Below are 25355 nucleotides of genomic sequence, written 5' to 3'. Positions count from 1 at the left end.
TTTGACATTAGCTTCAGAACGTTTAGTACAAGAGCAATGCTGGGCAGACTTCTACAGTGTGCCCTGAAAATGGCAAGGACAAATCAAACTTGGGTATACATATAAAGTATCACATACCATGTAAAATGAGTTTATCTTGTTGGGCAGACTGGATGGATTGTTCAGGTCTTTATCTGCCGTCATTTACTATGTTACTGACCCTGTGTGGGGACAATATGTTTATCTCTCTATATAAAAGGCAACACTAACGTTCTATGAAGCCTCCAGCGGGAAGTGTGAAGGGGGCGAGACATCCGGTTTCCCTATGAGTGTCTGCCCCGCCCTCTCTGTAACACAGTCAGTGAAGGAAAACAGCAGAGCACGAAATCAAATCGCTGGCTCTGTAACAGTGAAGGACAGAGGGGGGAGGGGAGAGAGGCCAGAGGGCAGGGACACACACACTCCCACATGCATACAGAAGAAAACATTGCTAGCCCCAGAGGGGGGAGGGGAGAGAGGGCAGGGACACACACACTCCCACATGCACACAGAAGAAAACATTGCTAGCCCCCGTTTCATTTGCATCAGAAACGGGGCTTTTTTACTATCTCTCTATATAAAAGGCAGCACCAACGTTCTATGAAGCCTCCAGCCGGAAGTGTGAAGGGGGCGAGATATCCGGTTTCCCTATGAGTGTCTGCCCCGCCCTCTCTGTAACACAGTCAGTGAAGGAAAACAGCAGAGCACGAAATCAAATCGCTGGCTCTGTAACAGTGAAGGACTCAGAGGGGGGAGGGGAGAGAGGCCAGAGGGCAGGGACACACACACTAGAAAACATTGCTAGCCCCAGAGGGGGGAGGGGAGAGAGGGCAGGGACACACACACTCCCACATGCACACAGAAGAAAACACTGCTAGCCCCAGAGGGGGGAGGGGAGAGAGGGCAGGGACACACACACTCCCACATGCACACAGAAGAAAACATTGCTAGCCCCCGTTTCATTTGCATCAGAAACGGGGCTTTTTTTTTACTAGTTTTCTATGAATGTATATACCTTCTACAAATCACATAACTCAGCACAGCAGAGGCAGAGATTTCTGCGTATGTATAACATTTGCAGACACTGTTACAAAGCGATTACAGCAACTAGAAACCAGTTACCCAAAACCTTAACCACAAAATCTCATCTCCCTTTGTAGGACCCCTGATTTCCCTCCATCCCCTCAGTCCCATTCCATAGCCCCAAGTCTGCCCAGCAGTGTTTGCACCAAAATAAGAAGAAGTTGGGGACAATCCCCCTACCTGAGCAGAAGTTCCTGCAGGCATTTTCCCCTCTGGGGAGAGAAGCTGAATGGGAGAAGGGACAAAAGGGCAGAAGCTGAGATTTGTTGATGGACGTTTTAATCTGTAAATTAAGGGTAAAACAAGGAAAGACTGCGATCGACCTCTTCCTTTGCACAGACTGATGACATCAGAATGGAAGGGGCGGAGCTTCAGTGTTAAAACGCAGAATTGTCATCTTAGCCCTACCCCTTTTAGTGCTGATTGGTCAGAATGATGCCAGGGGTTGGACTAGCAGTAGAAGGGTCTGCCGTCTGATTAGGAAGGGGAGGTGATTGGAAGAGAAGAACAGACTGGGTCGCTGTGGAAATGGACGGGAATATGGCTGCTCAGCTTTTCTAAAGGAGGTTTGATTGAGCAGAGGCGGCATGACGTCAAAAAGTTGAAAACCACTCTTTACCCGCTCATTCAACCGTCGTTCGTTCTGCGTAAACAAGGCAAACAAAACCTATGATCTGCTGCATCTGCTTCGTCGTTCTTTGTTGGTAGCATTTTTATTTAAACAAGCTTATATTTGCATAACTTTTCATGGTAGAGTAGCAATGTGGAGGAGCTAGGGTTACCATATTTGCCCTAAGAAAAAAGAGGACACATGCCCCGCCCCCTGGCACACCTCTTCTCCGCCCCTGGCACACCCATGCCCCACCCCTTGCCCCGCCCCCTATACAAGACTTCAATGGAAGTCTCGGGAAGCTGCCGCTTCAATCGTATTAGCATACATTCACCATCCACCTTTTGCCAGCTACCTTTTGCCAGCTCTTTCCCCCCCCCCACCCCCCCCCCCCCCCCCCCCCGCCCCCCTTACACGCTTCTAGGTTCCCTTCCCTTCCCCCAGGCCAGGCGGGCCCCAGTTTTCTTCTACTTCTCCCCCCTTCCTTCCCCCACCTAGACTAGTTTACAAATCTCCAGTACAGCCTTTGCTGTCCATATAAAAATGTATTGAGTGTTTTTAAAACTGTCGATGTAAGGAAATTTTAATTTTGAACCCCGCTTTGATGCTGTTATTAGGACAGGAGACTTTTAATAAGTATATAATCACAAATGAATGTATTTGTGATGCTTTACTATGAGTTTGCATTAGATCTAGGCACAACAAAAAAAACCCAACCCTAATTCTTGTTTAATGTGGGATATAACTGCCATAAATATGTAAATAAATAATTAGAAAGAAACTCTGAATGTTGAGCACCTGATTTTTATACCTTGATGTCTGTTTAGTGGTCCTTTACCAGGAGAAACAAAAATCTCTGCAGTGCATGAATATAACACATGCTAAGGTGTCCTTATAACCAGCCCCTCCAAATAACACACCGTTTATGATTTATAACAAATTCCTACTCTACCTATTGTTGCAGGAATGGATGCATGAATTTGTGATACTTCAGGAGTCAGACAGCACACACCAGAATGAGAAAGAAATCTTCTTTATTTGCCAGCAAACAAAGCAGGACATCAGCATTAAGTCTCTTCTTCTCTTTGTGTCTTTCTCTCAGCTCTCTGTGTCTTTGTCTCAGCTGCTTCTCTTCTTATGCTGTCTTCTCCTTCTTCTGTCTGTTCCTTCTGTCCTTCTCTTTCTTCTGAGCTCCTTCTGACGTAAACTGCTTCTGCTCCTACTTAAATAGGGTCCTAAGCCCTCCTCCTTGCCTGGCCCCCCCCTTACTCTCCATTGGTTAAGAAATTGATTGGCTACCTTGCCTCAACCAATCATTACTTTTGAAATATCAGTTACATAGGTTCCAGACATCCTAAACTGACCTCTGACCTGGGGCCCCTTAAGCCAGACATTTGGTCTCCAGTCTCTTACATGTTATTATGATTGATTTCTCATATTCCTAGTACTAACTGCTAACTAAACTCTGGCATTCATTAAAGGGGTCAAAAGCCAATCTTACTTAATAGCATACATATCAGGTTATTACTTCCAGGAGGCCAGTCCTACACTTAGCTATAATTAATCAAGGAGAAGAGAGCTGACTAGTTCTGACCTTTTTCACCTATCAGCTTATACATTGAACCAGCCAGAACTATGGCTAAGTCAAACCACATGTTGATCTCCTCAACTGCAGTCTTAAACAGCAGACAAAGAGTAATACAGAATTTAACAGATATTCTACACAGACACAAACCTTACTAATTTACACAGAATCAGTATTTCTTATAAGACATATTCTAAATATCAAAAACTTGTAAATACTAATCTATTGCCTCTCTCTTTAAATAGTATTTTCTATCTAAGCATTTTAAACTACAATTAATCATATGTCTGGCTCATTCCTTTATTCATTCATAATAGTTTACAGCTGTGCCAGCTAGCATTGGCAATTCACAAGGGACAGAGTTTCATTTCTCACTGACCTTTCCTAACCTTAGCTCGGCCAAGCTAGACATTGAGATAATATGAACCATCTGGCATACCTTCACTTTAGTTGCAAAGTAAAAAGTTAGAATTCTAACTTCAAGCTTTTAATATCATTTCTCAGAGTTAACACTTTCTTTGCCCACTGCCTCATTCCCCCCTTTGAGACTAAAATCAGCTTATGCAGAGATAAGTCTCACAACTCAAACTCTGGAGATTATAGTGATCCTAACTGGGAATAGACTTATGAACCACCATTACCCTACTTGTTAAGGTTCGACGGCATACTGCCGAAGCACATGAGGCCAGGAAACAAAACAAAAACCCTGCTAAAACTAAGACTATTAGGGAAATGAACAAGGGACGTATCCAGGAGGTCAATGACCACCACCAGGAGGTAAGATCTAATCCTCCTCGGTAATCCTCCACATTAAGGCTGGCCAACTGTAGGACTTTATCCATAGCATGCCTAACTACATGCGTCCTATTTATGACAATAGTACAGCACTCTGAAGAATTTAGCACTGTGCAGAGGCCACCCTGAGCTGCAAAGAGGTAGTCAAGGCCCATACGATTATACCGAGAAACTATACTTAATTCATTAATTTGATCCTGCAATGCATTGACTACCACGTTCAGCTCATGAACTAAAACATGGAGTAGGGATTGAAGTCTCCGAGTAGCCATACCTAGTTCAGTAATACCCGCTACCGGGCCTCCAATTGGAATCCAGGCCGTGGCAGAAAGGGCTACAAGTCTCTTTTTAGTCAGAGGATAAGTAGAATTAATATACTGGAGGGCTAATTCAATCGCCTCATCCTCTGTGGCAACGGAGGAGGGTAAGGACAAAGCCTCTCGCTTAGAGCGGTGCGGGGATAGTGGCTTAAGAGGAATAACTTTAGGAAAATAATTCAAGGTTACCAATACACAAAAATCATATGTGGCGGGAAGAATCATGTGGAGGACATTATCACAGAGCCAGTAATGACCAAGGAGAGGGTGAGGAAAGTTCCCAATAAATGTTGGCTCAGGCTGGACAGGGTACTTAGGGTGCCCATAATGCGAGCCCCTATCCCAGGGGGAACGAAGACGAAATGGAGACTTTGCACACCATAGGCGCCAATCCCCAATTGTGACAGGCTGCTCATTTGTTAATAACTCTTCATACCCCGGGGACTTATGAAAGTAGAAAATAAGCTTGGACACTATAGTCTTCTCAGTGGTACGCTTAGGAGCCAGATAATCACCTGGGTCATAATCTACAGGTATGGTAGCAGGGCACATAGGAGTACCTGGAGAAACTACCCACACAGATTCTCCTTTTTCTGGGAGAACATTAGTATAGTTACAGGGAATGGGAAGAACAGTTGAGATGCTTCTTGTTAAACAAAACACTCCAGAGGCTGGATAGGGAGACGTAAAAAACTGGCCTTAGAGAAGATTCAGAGGGGGAAGTAGCATTATAAAAGGACCACCAAGTATAATCCTGGCTCCAAGGGCCTGAACTCGAAAAGTAGGGAGGTATAAGAGCTGGGAGTTGCACAGGGACAGGTACAGCTGGGACATCTGTGGTATAAGGAGAAAATCGGGAACACACAATACAAGGGGAAGTAATCTTTGCCTGGCTAATTAGTTCCTGGACAGAGTGTAACCAAAGGTTGGAGCGAGTTGGGGTATTAGGAACAAGGAGGCAAGGAGTAGAAAACAACAAAAGCATCCAAACTACTAACATTTTCTTTCTTCCTAATCTAAAACAAATACAGCAAACTAATTAAGCAATAATATTTCAACAGTCTGTGCTAATCACAGATTACACTCATATAGTGTTCTCAGTCTTTGAGTTCTTATACCAGTTGGGATAGACCCTCAACTGATAAGGATCAAGCTCTCAAATTCCAAGAAAGCCAGAATCAGGGCAAGAAAGAGTCTCAGTGTGAAGCCGAAGTTCAGCAGCTCCTGCAGCATGCAGTTGACCCTTCTTTTCAGCTAGTAGATTCTTTGGTTCGGGTCAAGCGCAACTTCAATGGCTCCGCTGGATCTCTTTCTGCTCTCCACTGTCTAGGCTCCGTCTGATCCGTGCTGGGCTCAGTCTGGTCAGCAGACTTAATTCGAGACCAATGGACCCATGGAGTAATCCCTACGACCTTCACAGCTGCAGGGGTAGAAAGCAAAACAGTAAAAGGTCCTTTCCATCGGGGCCCCAAAGGCTGGAGCTTCCAGTCTTTCACCCAAACTCTATCCCCTGGCAGGAAGGAATGTACCTGAGCCTGGAAGGGGACAGGGTTTATTTCTCTCACATAAGACTGAAGCTCAGAAATTATCTTACCCAGGAGGGCTACCTGCTCCTGCACCTGGGCAGACCCTATAATCCCTATGTCTCCCTTAATTCCCTGTAAAATGGCTGGGGGCTTCCCATACACAATTTCAAAGGGAGAAAGGGCTGTTCCTTTAGTTGGAGTGCATCGGAGGCGGAAGAGGGCTAGTGGCAATGCCTGTGGCCATTTCAATTGGGTTTCCTGACAAATCTTTGCTAGGCTATTTTTCAAGGTTCTGTTTGCCCGCTCAACCTGCCCTGAACTCTGGGGACGATAGGCACAATGCAATTTCCAGGTAATGCGCAATGCGCGGGACAGGGCCTGAAGTGTAGCTTCAACAAAGGCGGGACCATTATCTGAACCTATGGCAAGGGGCAGTCCATACCTGGGGATGACATCCCTAAGGAGGGCTCGAGCTACTTCTGTGGCTTTCTCAGTGACTGTAGGATATGCTTCCACCCACCCAGAAAAGGTACAGACCATGACCAAGAGGTATCGGAGCCTACCGCTCCTGGGCATTTCTGTGAAGTCTATAACTAAAGACTCAAAGGGTGTTAGTCCTCTAGACTGAACTCCTGGTGGAATACGGGGTCCCTGACGAGCATTATTCTGGGCACAGAGAGTACATCGGGCAGAGGCAGTGGCAACCAGACTATCCAATCCTTCCAGCACCACTACTCGATTGAGTAGGCGGGCTAGTGCTGTTTTCCCTAAGTGTGATAGGTCATGAGCTTGAGACACTACAGGCCAAGCTAGGTGGCGTGGCACCAGAACTCTGGTATCAGGGAGATGTAACCAGCCATCAGGTCTCCTTACTGCACCTTCTTCTTGAGCCCATTTCTCTTCCACTTGGGTATATATAGGTGTCCATTCTTGCAGTTGGATTTGGAACAGGGGGGTCACAGTACTTGCTGGGGGTCCTCGAGCAGCTTCCTTGGCCACCCGATCAGCATGGCGGTTCCCTCGGGCCACTGGAGTATCTATTCTTTGGTGTCCCCTGCAGTGAATAACAGCTACCTTCTTAGGGGCCCACACAGCCTCTAGCAGCTGAAGTATTTCAGGTCCATACTTAACAGGTTGGCCTGCAGCATTTATGAGTCCCTTTTCCTTATACAAAGCTCCATGAGCATGTAGAGTTGTGAAGGCATATTTGGAATCAGTATAAATGTTGGTTACCAGTCCTGCTGCTAACTCCAGAGCTCGTATGAGGGCCACAAGTTCTGCTTTCTGGGCTGAAGTTCCTTGGGGCAGGGCTCTCGCTTCTATCACCTTGTCCTCTGTCACCACAGCATAGCCTGCCAATCGCTTAGAGTTCTCCACATAACTGCTTCCATCTGTGAAATAAATTACATCTGGGTCCCTCCACGGAACATCTTTAAGATCTGGTCGACTGGAGTACACTTCATCCATAGTTTGGATACAGTCATGATCCGGTGGTCCCTCAGATGCTGGCAAAAGAATAGCAGGATTGAATGTAGCCACTGTTTCCAGGTGTATCCGTGGATTCTCACACAAGCTGGCTTGGTACTTAACCATGCGGTTATTTGTAAACCAGTGGTTGCCCTTATACTCCATGAGGGTAAGAACTGCATGGGGGACTTTAACAACCAGTTCTTGCCCCAAGGTCAACTTATCAGCTTCCTGGACCAGTAAGGCTGTTGCTGCAATGGCCCTCATGCAGGCTGGCCATCCTTTAGCCACTCCATCCAGCTGTTTAGACAGGTATGCAACAGGCCTCTGCCAGGATCCCATCATCTGGGTCAGCACACCCAGAGCAACCCCCTGTCGCTCATGGACATACAGTGAGAAAGGTTTCTCCACATCAGGAAGGCCTAACGCAGGGGCTTGGAGTAGGGCTTTCTTTATGGCAATGAAGGATTGTTGAGCAGTAGGTCCCCATTCAAATGGTTCCTTTTCACCCCCCTTTGTGGCTTGGTAAAGGGGTTTCGCCATCAATGCAAAATTTGGAATCCAAATTCTGCAGAATCCAGCTGCTCCCAGGAATTCCCTAACTTCTCTTCTGGACTTGGGTTGGGGAATTGCAGCTACCGCTTGCTTCCTACTAGCATCCAGTCTCCGACTTCCCTGGGAAATGCAAAAGCCCAGATACTTCACTTCTGACTGACAAAGTTGGGCCTTTGAGCGTGAGACCTTATAGCCTGCATCCAAGAGTAGCTCCAGCAATTCTCTAGTAGCCTCAAAACACTCTTCCTGGGTCACTGCTGCAATCAGGAGGTCATCTACATACTGGAGTAAAACTCGCCTGGAAGGCTCAGATTTAAAAGTCTTAAGATCTTGTCCTAGGGCTGTCCCAAAAATAGTGGGGGAATTCTTGAACCCCTGTGGCAGGCGGGTCCATGTATACTGAAGCTTCCTTCCTGTTACTGGGTTTTCCCATTGAAAGGCAAAAAGCAATTGACTGGCTGGGGCCACCCGAATACAAAAGAAGGCATCTTTTAGGTCTAGTGTCGTGAAATGGGTAGCTCCAGAAGGTATCAATCCTAGCAGGACATATGGATTAGGCACTACAGGGTGTAATGAGATAGTGGATTTGTTGACCACTCGTAAGTCTTGGACTGGCCGGTAGTCCTCAGTCCCTGGCTTCTGAACTGGCAATAGTGGCGTATTCCATGGAGACTGGCAAGGACGAATAATTCCATGGGATAACAGACGATTCAAATGTGCTTGAATCCCTTCCAGAGCCTTTCTGGGAATTGGGTATTGACGAAGATGGATTGGCCGGGCATTTGGAAGTAAGTCTACATGGACAGGAGGAATATTTCGGGCCAACCCTGGGGGATTATCTTCTGCCCATACCCCTCTGACCTGAAAGCTGTCTGCCAGGGGTAGGTCAACTTGGCCCTGCGACTGATGCAGCCGCCATTCTTCTTCAAGAGGGCAGCAGAAACTCAATATACCCTTAGGGCTGGATGTCGGGGGCCGAAAGGAGACTGAAGTCTGGCCATCAGAGTCAAAGGAAATTTGGGCCCTAAGCTTGGACAGCAGGTCTCGGCCTAACAAAGGGATTGGACAGTCTGGCATATACAAGAATTCATGAGTGACTATGTGTGAGCCTAATTGGCATCTACGGGTTGTCAGGAAGGGCCTCCGGTTCTGCACCCCCGTGGCACCCACCACTCGGACAGTTTTTCCAGACACAGGCGCTAATCGCTCCGTCACAACAGAATGTTCAGCTCCTGTATCAATCATAAATGGAATTGAGCGGCTCCCTATAGTTAGCTTGACCATAGGTTCCTGGGAGCCCAGTTTGTAGGAACCCGGTCTGTCCTATTCGTCCCATTCTGCCATCTCGGCTATCCCGATGATGTCAGATTCAGGAGGCTCATATCTTCCCTCTCGAACTCGGCCTCGGCTTCCTCGATCTCCTGGTCCCCTTCTCAGTCCCTGGCGCCTCTGGGGGCATTCATCTTTCCAGTGCCCTCTTTCCTTACAATAGGCACACTGGTCCCTCTCCAATCTTGGTCTGGGATTCTCCCCCCTTGGCCGGGATTGATTGAAGGAATCTCGGGGCCTGACTGGTGGTCCGGGGTCCCACTTTGGCTTCCCATTAGCTAGAGGTCGACCTCGGTTAAGGGTGGAATTAGTAATGGCTGCCGCTAAAAGGTCGGCCTTCTTCTGCATCTTCCGGTCAGCCTCTCGGCGCACCTCCTGATCTCTATTAATGAAAACCTTGGTTGCGATCTCAATTAGCTGGGTGGTATTCATCCCTGCGAATCCCTCCTGACGCTGCAACTTCTTCCGGATATCTGGCATACTCTGGGCCACCAATGCACTATTCACCATTCTCTGATTTTCTTGGGCTTCAGGGTCAAATGGGGTGTATGTTCTGTAGGCTTCAATTAGTCGCTCTAAAAAGGCCCCAGGGGATTCAGTTGCCCCTTGGAGAATTTCAGAGACCTTTGCCAGATTAATGGGCCTCTTTATGCCTTTCCTCATACCTTCCAGCAAGTCCCGGCAATAGCCAGACAACAGTTCATAGTGCTGCCCATCATTTGGATCCCAATCTGGAGCTGCGCGAGGAAACCGAGCTCTAACCCATCCCTCTGGGTCTTGTGTCCCCCCGGGGACACGCTCTCGCGTGATGGCCTCAGCATTTTGCAAAATCTTCCGCCTCTCCTCAGTTGTGAAGAGGGTCAGGAGAATTTGTTGACAATCAGTCCAGGTTGGGTTATGGGTGGCCATAATGCTAGCCACTAGGTCCACCACTGCCTGAGGCTTTTCAGTATAAGAGGGGTAATGCGTCTTCCAATTCAGGAGATCGGTGGTTGTGAAGGGTACATACTGGTAGGCCTGTGCCTGTATAACCTGACCCTGATTATTAGGATCCGGTCGAGTGGTAGTTACCTGGCGGAGGGGCAGAACTCTCGAGGAGGTGGGAATAGAACCTGAGGTAGAGCTAGGAGCTACCCTCCTATCATGCTCAAAGGTGATTGCAGCGGGTCTAACCCATTCAGTGGAGGTGTGTTGAACCCCTGAGGGATGGGGAGGGGTACTCATAGACTGAGAGGTGGTCACAGGTGAGTCAGTCCATTGAAAGGGATGCCGGGCCCCTGATGAGTGGGTAGGGGTATTAGAAGGAGAGGCTGGGCTGTCGGGAGTTGAGGAGTCAGGGAGTGGAACCCAAAACGGGTCTTCAGAGGTTAACAGGAGAGGATTTGGCACAGAAGGGTAGAGGCCAGGTGAAAAGTCCAACCTAGGATGTGGTGGGGTTCGCACAGAAGAGGAACTATCCGGAGAAGCCTTTACTGGAGAAGCTTGGGCTGGACGGCGTGGATCTCTGGGGGTAGCACGGAACCCCAACAATGGGCCATAAGGTGGTGGCTCAAGATCTGAGGGGTCATCAGAGAGTATGGGTTTCTCAGACAGGGTAGGGGCGGAAGCCACCGATTGGGTGGTAAGCTTCCTAGGGCTCTTTCCCTCTTCTAGTTTAGATTTTCTAATCTTTCTTTGAACACGGCCTAACATGAATTTTACTGGGGATCCCATATAAGTTTTCAACCAGGAGGGAGGGTCAGTCACAAGGCTGTCCCAGGAATCTATATAAGGGAGTTGTTCAGAATATTCTGGTTCTCCTACAACTATGCTGTAGACCTTCCGGATTACTTCAATATCTAAGCTGCCACTAGGGGGCCACCCCACTCCCATAGATGGCCACTCAACTTCACACAAGGTTCTTAAAGTACTTGAGCTTAAAGTCTGTCCATAGTCATTAATTAAAAATCCTTTTTTGAAGTTCTTAAGCATACAATCTAGGGGGGTATCAATTTGTCTAGATGATGTCCCACCCATAATGCTTACAGTTACAACACACAAAAAGGGAGGGAATTTTTTTTGAAAGTGCAGTAAGGGGTCTGCACTCTCGAGACACTAGGTAGACAGACAGCAATCGCTTCCTTCCGTTGCTGACCAATTGAACTCGCGTTAATTGGAAATGCAGCTATAAGAAGTCCGCACTCAATAATCATTCACGCATCACACATTCCATACAGAAAATCCCACCCAACAATTTCAGATTTCTCAAATACAGATAAGCTCAAGCGTTTTCGCTTCTAGTCCCCGCGACTAGAAGGTACTAGGGCCTTCGCTGAGAGTTGATCAGGCTCTCCTTCCTCAATTTGTTTGAGGGGCTGATTTACAATTTTCTAGCTAGAATTACAATACAAAATACAGAATACATACCCGGCGAATGTTCTCCAGTCAGTTGGGTGCTGGGATTAATGCAGGATTCATCCCACCGCTGCCACCAAGAATTGTTGCAGGAATGGATGCATGAATTTGTGATACTTCAGGAGTCAGACAGCACACACCAGAATGAGAAAGAAATCTTCTTTATTTGCCAGCAAACAAAGCAGGACATCAGCATTAAGTCTCTTCTTCTCTTTGTGTCTTTCTCTCAGCTCTCTGTGTCTTTGTCTCAGCTGCTTCTCTTCTTATGCTGTCTTCTCCTTCTTCTGTCTGTTCCTTCTGTCCTTCTCTTTCTTCTGAGCTCCTTCTGACGTAAACTGCTTCTGCTCCTACTTAAATAGGGTCCTAAGCCCTCCTCCTTGCCTGGCCCCCCCCTTACTCTCCATTGGTTAAGAAATTGATTGGCTACCTTGCCTCAACCAATCATTACTTTTGAAATATCAGTTACATAGGTTCCAGACATCCTAAACTGACCTCTGACCTGGGGCCCCTTAAGCCAGACATTTGGTCTCCAGTCTCTTACATGTTATTATGATTGATTTCTCATATTCCTAGTACTAACTGCTAACTAAACTCTGGCATTCATTAAAGGGGTCAAAAGCCAATCTTACTTAATAGCATACATATCAGGTTATTACTTCCAGGAGGCCAGTCCTACACTTAGCTATAATTAATCAAGGAGAAGAGAGCTGACTAGTTCTGACCTTTTTCACCTATCAGCTTATACATTGAACCAGCCAGAACTATGGCTAAGTCAAACCACATGTTGATCTCCTCAACTGCAGTCTTAAACAGCAGACAAAGAGTAATACAGAATTTAACAGATATTCTACACAGACACAAACCTTATTAATTTACACAGAATCAGTATTTCTTATAAGACATATTCTAAATATCAAAAACTTGTAAATACTAATCTATTGCCTCTCTCTTTAAATAGTATTTTCTATCTAAGCATTTTAAACTACAATTAATCATATGTCTGGCTCATTCCTTTATTCATTCATAATAGTTTACAGCTGTGCCAGCTAGCATTGGCAATTCACAAGGGACAGAGTTTCATTTCTCACTGACCTTTCCTAACCTTAGCTCGGCCAAGCTAGACATTGAGATAATATGAACCATCTGGCATACCTTCACTTTAGTTGCAAAGTAAAAAGTTAGAATTCTAACTTCAAGCTTTTAATATCATTTCTCAGAGTTAACACTTTCTTTGCCCACTGCCTCACTATGAAAAGTTATTCCGTTATTTATACTTCCATCTGTGTACATCCGTGTGTTGCACAAGGCAGCATGCATGGGCCACATGGCAGCCTACCAAGTTACCTACCAGCTCCAGACCAGTACCATCCGAAAGAAAGTGGCTCCGACCCCGGACTCAGACAGGGAGGCCTTGGAGGAGAGACAAGTCGGAATCAGGATAAAAAAAAATTGACCTCGTCGTCGTCGATATGGCAGCGGCTGTGCAGGCGGCAGGCACTAGAACTGAAGCACTGCACTGCGCGCCTGCCTGTTTGCTCGTGCAGGAGGACGGACGGAGGGCGGATCATTGTAATCAGCTGACTGGGGCGGGCGGGCTGGGCTGGCTAGCGCACACGCACGGACGCTGCACGTCGGCGTCGGACGACGGGAGGAGTCGAGTCAGGAGGAGGAGAAACCCGGACAAAGCCAACAAATGAGGAAATCCGCCCGGACTCCCCACGGCACCCTCAAAAAGAGGACATGTCCGGGGAAATCCGGACGAATGGTAACCCTAGGAGGAGCTGGTTAAAAGGGACACCCTTTTACTGTTCTAGTCATGCGGAGATTTGTTTTCTCCTTGTAAAGAGCCACTAAAAACAGGCATCATGTTCTGAGAATCAGGTACTCAACAGTCAGAGTTTCTATTTATTTATATATTTATGGCAGTTATATATCCTACATTAAACAGGAATGGGAGAATTTCAAATCTTTTTTTCTTCCTGTGCCTAGATCAAAAGATTATCAATAGAAATCAAACAAAATAAAACATGGAGAAGAAAATAAGATGATACCTTTTTTTATTGGACATAACTTAATACATTTCTTGATTAGCTTTCGAAGGTTGCCCTTCGTCATCAGATCGGAAATAAGCAAATGTGGTAGCAGATAGTATATATAAGAGAAACATCAAAGCATTACTTTGACAGTCTGACAGGGTGGGTGGGGGTGGGTAGGAGGTATGCATGGGGACATCAAATCATTTCATTGATATTCTAACAGGATGGGTGTGGGTAGGTAACTTTATGTCTCCACACCAGACATCACTGCTGAAACCCAGGCCAAAGTATCGGCCTGCTTATCCGACATTGCTGCCTGGATGTCAAACCGCCACCTAAAACTGAACATGGCCAAGACCGAGCTCATTGTCTTTCCACCCAAACCCACTTCTCCTCTCCGTCCACTCTCTATTTCAGTCGATAACACCCTCATCCTCCCTGTCTCATCTGCCCGCAACCTCGGAGTCATCTTCGACTCCTCCCTCTCCTCTGCCCGTATCCAGCAGACAGCCAAGACCTGTCACTTCTTTCTCTATAACTTCGAGAGGAGACTCTCTGCTCCAATTCTACAGTCCTCCTGTTGGTGTCCGCCGGTAAAGTTTCCACATTAGTGATTTGCCCCAATAACTGACCCAAATGCAGCTCAAGTGCACGTCCAACTGCCTCTGTTAGTTGGGTTAGATGCTGCTCTGGGAATGCGGGGCCCTCAGTCTGTAATCAACCATCTTGCTAGCTGCTGCAGCTTTCTCTTTTTCTTACTTCCATTTTTGCCCCTTTCCAAACATTACACTTCCAGAAAAGGTCAAGTATTTGTCCATAAAATCTTCCTCCAAGGTTTATTGGATGAATATCTCCAGAAGAAGGTACTTCAGGGTAAAATTAAGCGGGCATGGGAACCCCGGAGAGCAAGAGAAACACGTTCTCAACTCTCAATGCATCATGTGTTCTCTCCATTGAAGAGGTTTTTTTTCTTCCTTTACAAATTCTGTTGCGTCCTTCCTCTTTGGAAACGATAGATTTTCACCCATCCTTTTTACTTGTTGGAAAGCTTGTCCAAGTTTAATGATGGAAGTGGATTCTGGAAGTTTGCTTTCATATTTCAACACTTTTTCTGCATTGGGATCTGATGATGCCATTATGTAAGCCTGAAGACCTATGATAGGAGCTTCATAGGTATAATCTATTCTATGAGATCCACCTCTCCTTCAGTTCTTGAAATGTACAGTCTAGGCATATACTGATTACTATCGATCACCTTGTAGGCATGGAGGTCGTTTTCTTGTTCACACATCTTGTTTTTCAAAGTCGTTAAGAGGCCAGTCTACAATACCAAAGCCATATGAGTGTGCAGGAAGTGCCAATTGATTAACAGCCTGTATCTTATTCCATGATGTTAATGTATTCTTCAAGATCAATTTTAGTCTCCTATAATATTCTATGATTTTTTTCTTTCAGCAATTTCTGCTTGATAACTATGTGAGTCCCAAAAAATCAACAAGGCAAACGATCTGCAAAATCCAATATGGAAAAAGAAGCCAGTAGATCAATAGTGGAGGAGTGGCCTAGTGGTTAGGGTGGTGGACTTTGGTCCTGGGGAACTGAGGAACTGAGTTCGATTCCCAGCACAGGCAGCTCCTTGTGACTCTGGGCAAGTCACTTAACTCTCCATTGCCCCATGTAAGCCGCATTGAGCCTGCCATGAGTGGGAAAGTGCAGGGTACAAATGTAAAAAAAAATATATATATATAACATCAGAAAGATTTTATTGAAGATACCATATGTAAACAAATTGCCCAATTTGTTTACATACGGTATCTTCAATAAAATCTTTCTGTTGATAACTATGTGAACCATTTGCAGACTTATTTTCGAAAGAGAAGGGCGCCCATCTTTCGACACAAATCGGGAGATGGGTTTCCTTCTCCCAGGGTCGCCCAAATCAGCATAAACAAAAGCCGATTTTGGGCGTCCTCAACTGCTTTCCGTCACGGGGATGACCAAAGTTCACGGGGGCATGTCGGAAGAGTAGCGAAGGCGGGACTGGGGCGTGCCTAACACATAGGTGTCCTCGACCCATAATGGAAAAAAGAAGGGCGTCCCTGATGAGCACTTGGCAGACTTTACTTGGTCCATTTTTTGTTACAACCAAGCCTCAAAAAGGTGTCCGAACTGACCAGATGACCACCGGAGGGAATCAGGGATGACCTCCCCTTACTCCCCCAGTGGTCACCAACCCCCTCCCACCCTTAAAAAAAACCTTTTTAAATATTTTTTGCCAGCCTCTAATGTCATACCCAGCTCCATGACAGCAGTATGCAGGTCCCTAGAGCAGTTTTAGTGCGTGCAGTGCACTTCAGGCAGGTGGACCCAGGCCCACCCCCCCCCCACCTGTTACACTTGTGGTGGTAAATGTGAGCCCTTCAAAACCCACCCAAAACCCACTGTACCCACATGTAGGTGCCCCCCCTTCACCCCTTAGGGCTATGGTAGTGGTGTACAGTTGTGGGTAGTGGGTTGGGGGGGCTCAGCACACAAGGTAATGAAGATACATACCTGTAGCAGATATTCTCCGAGGATAGCAGGCTCCATATTCTTACGTGTGGGTCGTCGTCCGCGACGGCCCAGGAGACCGGAACTTTCCTTTAGAAAAAACTAGAAGCTTGCAGAGTGCTCGCCCGCGCGGGCCCGAGCGCACCACGCATGCGCGAGCATGACTAAACTAGTTATATCAAAAGCAAACAAGATAAATGCAGACAACTCCAATGGGGAGGAGGGAGGGTTGTAAGAATATGGAGCCTGCTATCCTCGGAGAATACCTGCTACAGGTATGTATCATCATTTTCTCCGAGGACAAGCAGGCTCCATATTCTTACATGTGGGGTATCCCTAGCACCCAGGCTCATTCAAAACAATGAATATTGGTCAATTGGGCCTCACAACGGCGAGGACATAACAGAGATTGACCTGAAATAAACACAACTAGGTGAGAGTGCAGCCTGGAACAGAACAGAAATGGGCCTAGGAGGGTGGAGTTGGATTCTAAACCCCAAACAGATTCTGTAAGACCGACTGCCCAAACCGACTATCGTGTCGGGTATCCTGCTGAAGCCAGTAGTGAGATGTGAATGTGTGGGCAGATGACCACGTCGCAGTCTTGCAAATCTCTTCAATGGAAGCTGACTTTAAATGAGCCACTGATGCAGCCATGGCTCTAACATTATGAGCTTTGACATGGCCCTCCAAAGTCAGCCCACCTTGGGCATGTGAAGGAAATGTAATCTGCTAGCCAATTAGAAATGGTGCGTTTTCCGATGGCAACTCCCCTTCTGTTGGGATCAAAAGAAAAAAACAACTGGGCGGACTGTCGATAGGGCTTCGTCCACTCCACGTAAAAGGCCACTGCTCTCTTACAGTCCAAGGTTTGCAACTTGTCCTCACCAGGGCGGGTGTGTGGACGGGGAAAAAATGTTGGCAAGACAATTGACTGGTTCAGATGGAACTCAGACACCACCTTCGGCAAGAACTTAGAATGAGTGCGGAGGACTACACTGTTATGATGAAATTTAATATAAGGAGCATGGACTACCAGAGCTTGGAGCTCACTGACTCTACGAGCTGAAGTAACAGCCACCAAGAAAATGACCTTCCAGGTCAAGTACTTCAGATGGCAGGAATTCAGTGGCTCAAAAGGAGCTTTCATCAGCTGTGTGAGAACAACGTTGAGATTCCATGACACTGGTGGAGGTTTGACAGGGGGCTTTGACAAAAGCAAACCTCTCATGAAGTGAACAACTAAAGGCTGTCCAGAGATAGGCTGACCCTCTACATGTTGATGATAAGCACTGATTGCACTAAGATGGACTCTTACTGAGTTAGTCTTAGGACCAGACTCTGATAAGTGTAGAAGGTATTCAAGCAGGGTCCATGTAGGACAAGAAAAGGGATCTAGGGCCTTACTGTCACACCAGACAGCAAACCTCCTCCATTTAAAAGAATAACTCTTTTCATGGAATCTTTCCTGGAAGCAAGCAAGACTCGAGAGACACCCTCTGAAAGGCCTAAAGAGGCAACTTCTAAGTTCTCAACATCCAGGCCGTGAGAGCCAGAGACTGGAGGTTGGGATGTAGAAGTGACCCCTCATTCTGAGTGATAAGGGTCAGAAACACTCCAATCTCCACGGTTCTTTGGAGAACAAGTCCAGAAGAAGAGGAAACCAGATCTGATGGGGCCAGAAAGGTGCTATCAGAATTATGGTTCCGCGGTCTTGCCTGAGTTTCAGCAGAGGCTTCCCTACTAGAGGTATGGGAGGATACGCATACAGAAGGCCTGTCCCCCAATGTAGGAGAAAAGCATCTGATGCTAGTCTGTTGTGGGCCTGAAGTCTGGAACAGAATTGAAGGACTTTGTGATTGGTCTGAGTGGCAAAAAGATCCACCGAGGGGGTGCCCCACGCTCGGAAGATCTTGCAGACAACATCCATGTTCAGAGACTACTCGTGAGGTTGCATTATCCTGCTCAACCTGTCTGCCAGACTGTTGTTTACACCTGCCAGATACGTGGCTTGGAGAAGCATGCCATGCTGATGCGCCCAAAGCTACATCCTGACAGCTTCCTGACACAGAGGGCGAGATCCGGTACCCCCCCCCCCCCCCCCCCCCGAATGTTGGTGTAATACATTGCAACCTGATTGTCTGTCTGAATTAGGATAAAGTGATTGGACAGCCGGGCTCTGAAAGCCTATAGAGCATTCCAAATCGCTCGTAATTCCAGGAGGTTGATCTGAAGACCTGATTCCTGGAGGGACCAAGCTCCTTGAGTATGAAGCCCATCTACATGAGCTACCCACCCCAGGAGGGATGCATCCGTCGTCAGCACTTTTTGTGGCTGAGGAATTTGGAATGGACGTCCCAAGGTCAGACTGGAGCGAATGGTCTACCATTGTAGGGAATTGCAAAAATCGGTGGAAAGATGAATGACATCCTCTAGATCCCCTGTAGCCTGACACCACTGGGAAGCTAGGGTCCATTGAGCTGATCTCATATGTAGACGTGCCATGGGAGTCACATGAACTGTGGAGGCCATATGGCCCAGAAGCCTCAACATCTGCCGAGCTGTGATCTGCTGAGATGTCCGAGCTGAGGAGACTAAGGCCAGAAGATTGCCTGCCCTTGCCTGGGGGAGATAAGCTCGAGACGTCCGTGTGTTCAACAGAGCTCCTATGAATTCCAATTTCTGTACTGGAATCAGGTGGGACTTGGGATAATTTATGACAAACCCCAGTAGTTCGAGCAGTTGAATAGTAATCTGCATGGATCGTAGAACTCCTGCCTCCATGGTGTTCTTCACCAGCCAATCATCGAGATAAGGGAACACATGCACTCTCAGTCTGCGTAGCGATGCTGCGACAACTGCCAAGCACTTTGTAAAGACCCTGGGCGCAGATGCTAGACCAAAGGGTAGTACACAGTACTGAAAGTGCTGAGTTCCCAGCCAAAACCGGAGGTACTTCCTGTGATTTGGGAGCACTGAGATGCGAGTATAGGCATCCTTTAAGTCCAGAGAGCATAGCCAATCGTTTTCCTGAATCATGGGAAGAAGGGTGCCCATGGAAAGCATCCTGAACTTTTCTCGGACCAGGAATTTGTTCAGGGCCCTTAGGTCTAGGATGGGATGCATCCCCCCTGTTTTCTTTTGCACAAGGAAGTACCTGGAATAGAATCCCAGCCCTTCTTCCCTTGGTGGTACGGGTTCGACCGCATTGGCCCGTAGAAGGGCGGAGAGTTCCTCTGCAAGTACCTGCCTGTGCTGGAAGCTGAAAGACTGAGCTCCCGGTGGGCAATTTGGAGGTTTGGATTCCAGATTGAGAGCGTATCCTAACCGGACTATTTGAAGAACCCACCTGTCGGAGTTTATAAGAGGCCACCTTTGGTGAAAAAATATCAACCTCCCCCCAACAGGTAGATCGTCTGGCACAGATAGTTTAACCGCGGCTATGCTGCTCTGGAGCCAGTCAAAAGCCCGTCCCTTACTTTTGCTGGGGAGCCGGAGGGGCCTTCGGCGCACGCCGCTGATGAGAGCAGGCCTGCTGGGAGCGAGCTGGATCAGGCTGTCCAGAGATAGGAGTATACCTACGCCTCCCTCCAAAAATCCTCCTAGAGGAGGAGGCGGTAGCAGAAGGTGCCAAGCGGGAGAGAGAATCCATCGCATCATGGTGCTTCTTGAGGGTATCGACCATATCCTCAACCTTCTCTCCAAAAAGATTATCCCCCCAGCAAGAAACATCCACTATTCGCTGCTGGGTCTTCTGATCCAGGTCTGAGACACACAGTCATGAGAGTCTGCGCATCACGATACCTTGAGCAGCTACTCGGGATGCGGCATCAAAAGTGTTGTAAACTCCCCTGGCCAGGAATTTGCGACACGCCTTCTGCTGCCTGACCACTTGGTGAAAAAGTTCAGCAAGCTCCGGAGGGAGAGCTTCAACTAAACTGGACAGTTGCCTCACCAAGTTCCGTAAGTGAATGCTCGTGTACAGCTGGTATATTTGGATCTTGGCGGCGAGCATTCTGGCCTGATATGTACGCTTCCCCAAAGAATCCAAGGTCCTAGACTCTCTGCCTGAGGGCGCCAAGGCATAGTCTCTAGTACTCTTGGCTCTTCTGAGAGCAGAATCCACCACCATAGAATCGTGAGGAAGTTGGGCCTTTACCATCACAGGCTCACCGTGGACTCTGTTGACAACTGTCAACAGGCTCACCGTGGACTCTGTTGACAACGCGGACTTCTTGTTGACAACTGAATTAGAAAGAGGGCAAAACCAATTCCGCAACAACGCTTCCCGGAACGTATTGTGCAGGGGGGCCGTTGCAACCTCTGTAGGTGGAGAAAGATAATCCAGGACCTCGAGCATCTCAGCCCTGGGCTCATCCACAGCCTCCATGGGAAATGGAATGTCCTTAGACATTTCCCGCACAAAAGATGAAAAAGTAAGACTCTCAGGTGCAGACTGTCTGACTTCAATAGGTGGAGTAGGATCAGAAGGAAGCCCACAGCAGTCTTCCTCCGAAAAATACCTGGGGTCTTCCTCTTCTCCCCATGAGTGTTCCTCTTCGGTATTGGAGAGAAGCTCCCTAAGAGCAGCCCGAACCCGAGCCTGTCTCAACGACGAGGATCGACGACCTTGAGGGGGATGTTGAGAAGTCGACGCCGGCCTAGACTCCGGTGAAGCTTCCTCCACTGACGTCGAGGGGGAGTCAACCCGGGTGGTAACCGGCTCCGGTACCGAAAGCGGTACCAAGGGCAGGGACCTCCTCACAGGTGCTGGCCCAGATGCCGTCTCAGCAGTGGGTACTGGAGGCGCAAGCACCCCGGGTACCGAAGCAGTGGAAGAAGGGCCCGGATACGCTCATCGAGAGCTGCCATTGGAAAAGGCTGTGGGGCCGGTGCAGGAGTCGGTGCCAGAACCTGAGGGGGCTCGAGAGCTGGTACCAGGCTGCCGGACGACCGACGCATCGGCACCTCCTGCAGGGTGAGCGGTCCTCCCGGCACCGACGCTTCTCGGGTGCCGACTCCCTCGGCTCCCCGGAGCTCTCGGTACCATGAGGAGATCGATGATGGTGCTTCTTCGCCTTCGCTCGACGCCCGTCATCCGTCATCGATACTCCTCAGTACTGAGGACATGGAATCTTCACGCCTCCTCGGGGCTGGGTCCGACGAAGGTAAGTCCCGGGGCCTGCATAGCAGTAGGCCTCGAGACGTGTGGAGACCCGCTCGATGCCTCGCTGCTCCCAGCTCGAAGTGGTCTTTCGGCAGCCAGTACCTGGACTCTCAGTGCTGCTTCCCTCGACGTCGATGCCGACGTCGAAAGACCGGACCGATCCGAAAAAAGTCTCTCGCGCTGAGCCTCTCGAGCTACCTGGGTCCTCTTCTTCATTAACTTACACAACTTGCAAGCAGCTGGAAGATGATCGGCCCCGAGGCACTGGAGACACCACGCATGAGGGTCGGTAGACGAGATGGTCCGGTTGCAGCGAGTACAGCACTTGAAGCCGCTGGGAGTCCTCGATGACATGGGCAGGAAAATAGTGTCCACAAAATTAAACAGTTCGATCGTGCCAATTGAAAAGGCACAAAAACAAGGAAAAAAGACGTGGCCGAATAAGGGCGGCCGCAACAAAAAAGAAAGGAAACTCTAAAAATTTGAGGAAAATCTTAAAAAATAAGGGAATTTTTTTAAATTTTATTTGAAGAAATCTAACTAAAAAAGGAGGAAAAAAGGACCCAATAAACGCGAAAACATTCTCCTGGGCTGAACAACGAGGAGCAGCTGAAAAACACAACTCTCTCACGAAGCGGATGAAAAAAACTAGTTTAGTCACGTTCGCGTCACGGGCGGGAAGCGGCTTGCGCATGAGCAGTGCGCGCGGGCGAGCACTCTGCAAACTTCTAGTTTTTTCTAAAGGAAAGTTCCGGTCTCCTGGGCTGTCGCAGACGACGACCCACACGTAAGAATATGGAGCCTGCTTGTCCTCGGAGAAAAGGGAACTATGCACCTGGAAGCAATTTCTGAAGTCCACTGCAGTGCCCCCTAGGGTGCCCGGTTGGCGACCTGGCATGTGAGGGGGACCAGTGCACTATGAATGCTGGCTCCTCCCACGACCAAATGGCTTGGATTTGGTCGTTTCTGAGATGGGCATCCTCGGTTTCCATTATCGCCGTAAATCGGGGACGACCATCTCTAAGGTCGACCTAAATTTCGTGATTTGGGTGTCCCCGACTGTATTATCGAAACGAAAGATGGACGCCCATCTTGTTTCGATACTACGGATTTCCCCGCCCCTTCACCGTGACGTTCTGCAAGGACGTCCTCAGGAAAACTTGGCCGCCCCTTTCGAATATGCCCCTCTTGGTGACTTTTTAGATTTTAAAGCTGAGCAAAACTTTTATTACAATCAAGACGTGGAAATGGCTTCTCTCAGGAGCAATTTCTCCAAATGGATTAGTTTTCCATATAAAAAACAGTTTATTCAGAATATTCATATCAATATCAAGGACCCGACACGGTCCGTGTTTCGGCGCCAAAGCGCCTGCCTCAGGGGTCACAATCAACTTTCTCTGAGGAGAAGCTGATAGGCTTGAATTCCTTTATGTATGCAAGTTAATCCGCAGAGAGAACAAAGGAACAGCCAACCGATCAGCAAACACCATGTGACAAGAAAGTTGATTGTGACCCCTGAGGCAGGCGCTTTGGCGCCGAAACACGGACCGTGTCGGGTCCTTGATATTGATATGAATATTCTGAATAAACTGTTTTTTGAGATTATCTTCCTATTGGTTTGCGCATTTGTCAGCCTCTACTTTTGCTGTTTTGCTTTGACTTTCCGTGGAGGCTCCTCCTGTCTTCTTGGATTTGCTTTTAGTTTTCCATATACCATGAATGGAATCCATGTACCATGAAAGGAATGAACCTCATTCTAAAGCCAGGGTTTGTGGAGTATGATCTCTCAGATCTACTGCTCCAGTATGGATCTTTTCATGTTTTTTTAGGTCTGAAAGCTGAGTGAAGCTTTTATTACACTCTGTACATAAAAATGCTTTTGCCTCTCCAATGTGGGTCATTTGGTGACTTTTTAGACTCGAAAGCCGAGCAAAGCTTTTATTACACTCAGGACATGTAAATGGTTTCTCTCCACTGTGAACAATTTGATGTCTTTTTAGATATGAAAGATGAGCAAAAGTTTTTTTACAGTCAGGGCATGCAAATGGTTTCTCTCCACTGTGGATAATTTGATGTTTTTTAAAATATGAAAGATGAGCAAAGCATTTTTTACACTCGGGGCATATAAATGGTTTCTCACCAGTGTGGATAATCTCATGTTTTTTTAGATATGAAAGATGAGCGAAGCTTTTCTTACACACAAGACAAGTAAATGGTTTCTCTCCAGCATGGATAAGTTGGTGTTTTTTCAGATCTGAATGGCTACCAAAGTGTTTATTACACTCAGTACATGCAAACAACTTCTCTCCCTTGTGGATCATTTCATGGATTTTTAGAGTTGAAAGTTGAACAAACATTATCAGTTGGTGACTTTTTGGATGTGAAAGCTGAGCGTAGCTTTCAAAACACTCGGTACCTGTAAACGGTTTGTCTCCCTTGTGGATCATTTGGTGGTGTTTTAGCTGTGAAAGCTGTGCAAACTTTTTATTACACACCGTACATGTAAATTTCTCTTCTGTGTGGATCAGCTGGTGGATTTTTAGAGCTGAAACACGAGAGAAGCTTTTACTACACTTAAGACATGTAAATGACTTCTCTCTGGTATGGATAATTTGGTGCTTTCTCCAATTTGAAAGATAAGTGAAACATTTATTACATTTGGAACATATAAATCGTTTCTCTCCTGTGTGGATAATTTGGTGACTTTTTAAACTTGGAAGCAGACTGAAGCTTTTATTACACTCAGAACATGTAAATGGTTTCTCTCCTGTGTGGATCCTTTGGTGTATTTTTAGATGTGAAGGCCAAAAGAAGCTTCTATTACACTCAGTACACATAAATGGTTTCTGTCCAGTGTGGATCAGTTGGTGACTTTTAAGATAGGAAAGCTGAGTGTAGCTTTTATTACACTCAAGACAAGTAAATGGTTTCTCTCCTGTGTGGCTCACCTGGTGGCGTTTTAGATGTGAAAGTTGTGTGAAACTTTTATTACACTCAGTGCATGTTTGTTCTTGCCTATTTCTTGTGTTTCTTCTCTTAGGTTCTTGGGATATATTCTCACAGACATTTTCTGTGAGTCCTTGGCTTTGTTCCATTTCTACAGGATCTTCTCGATTCATTTCTTGTGTGATCTGCTGATTTGCTGGACATAAACAAAAGGTATTAATCATGTGTTAGAAGACAAAAGTGGTTTCTAAAATTTTACATGAGTCTAATACAAACAAGAATAGAAAATCCCAGTGGAACACAATCTCTGTGTAGCTTTATAATTGATGTTTTGTTATTTTTATTTGCAAACCATTTCATGAAACATTTCTCTCCACATACCAAAAGTTTGTGAAATGATGAGATGTCCCTTGGAAATGGCAGGGTGTTAACATGTTTTATTTCTCTGTTCCCCTTGTTTTAGTTGCGCACATTTTTTCTTTTGTTCCATGTTTATTTTCACCACTGCCCCCCGTTCCCTTATATTTCTGGCAGTGTTTGAGCTCCCTGGCTTTCAATTTTTTTGCATCATCTTTGTTTTTCAAGTACATTTAGTTGTGTACATATTTTTCAAAAATTTTTTCAACAGACTACAACGTTACATCTGAAGGATCATCTTCGTTACTTTGCAATATTTTGCCTTAGAGTTAGCTGTAAAACTTCAAAAGGTTTGTCGTCACCATTGCTACGCAGTACTGTACAAAGCAGGTCAGTGTTATTTCAAACAGAATATCGGAGTTTCTCTCTTGTTATTTTCGCTTCCTTTGTCTGATGTTATCCTTATCTTAGATATCTAAATTTGCCATTTTTTCTATATAATTTTATTCACTAATTTTGCATCTTGTCATTTACTTATTTATACCGGTGACATCACATTACATGTCAGTTTACATTGAATAGTTTTAATATGTATGTTATTTTAATGCTGTATATATAAT

General features: G+C 46.7%; 1 protein-coding gene across 2 annotated transcripts in view; it reads right to left on the bottom strand.

Moving 5' to 3' along the window:
- Positions 1–25355, bottom strand: part of LOC115463390 (gastrula zinc finger protein XlCGF26.1-like) — a 92865-nt gene that overhangs the window by 27420 nt on the left and 40090 nt on the right. Inside the window, exon 1 of one of the 2 annotated variants that reach the window (XM_030193851.1) lies at positions 1282–1410. The exons of the other annotated variant lie outside the window; for it this stretch is intronic. Coding sequence (XP_030049711.1) covers positions 1282–1305 — 24 coding nt within the window. The 5' untranslated portion in view covers positions 1306–1410. Of the gene's footprint in view, positions 1–1281; positions 1411–25355 lie in introns of those variants that run through there. 2 annotated transcript variants of the gene reach the window in all.

Source organism: Microcaecilia unicolor, chromosome 1, assembly GCF_901765095.1.
Source record: "Microcaecilia unicolor chromosome 1, aMicUni1.1, whole genome shotgun sequence".
Classification (NCBI taxonomy): Eukaryota; Metazoa; Chordata; class Amphibia; order Gymnophiona; family Siphonopidae; genus Microcaecilia; species Microcaecilia unicolor.
Note: the sequence above shows the minus strand (reverse complement) of the source record. Positions and strands in the feature narration are given on the sequence as shown.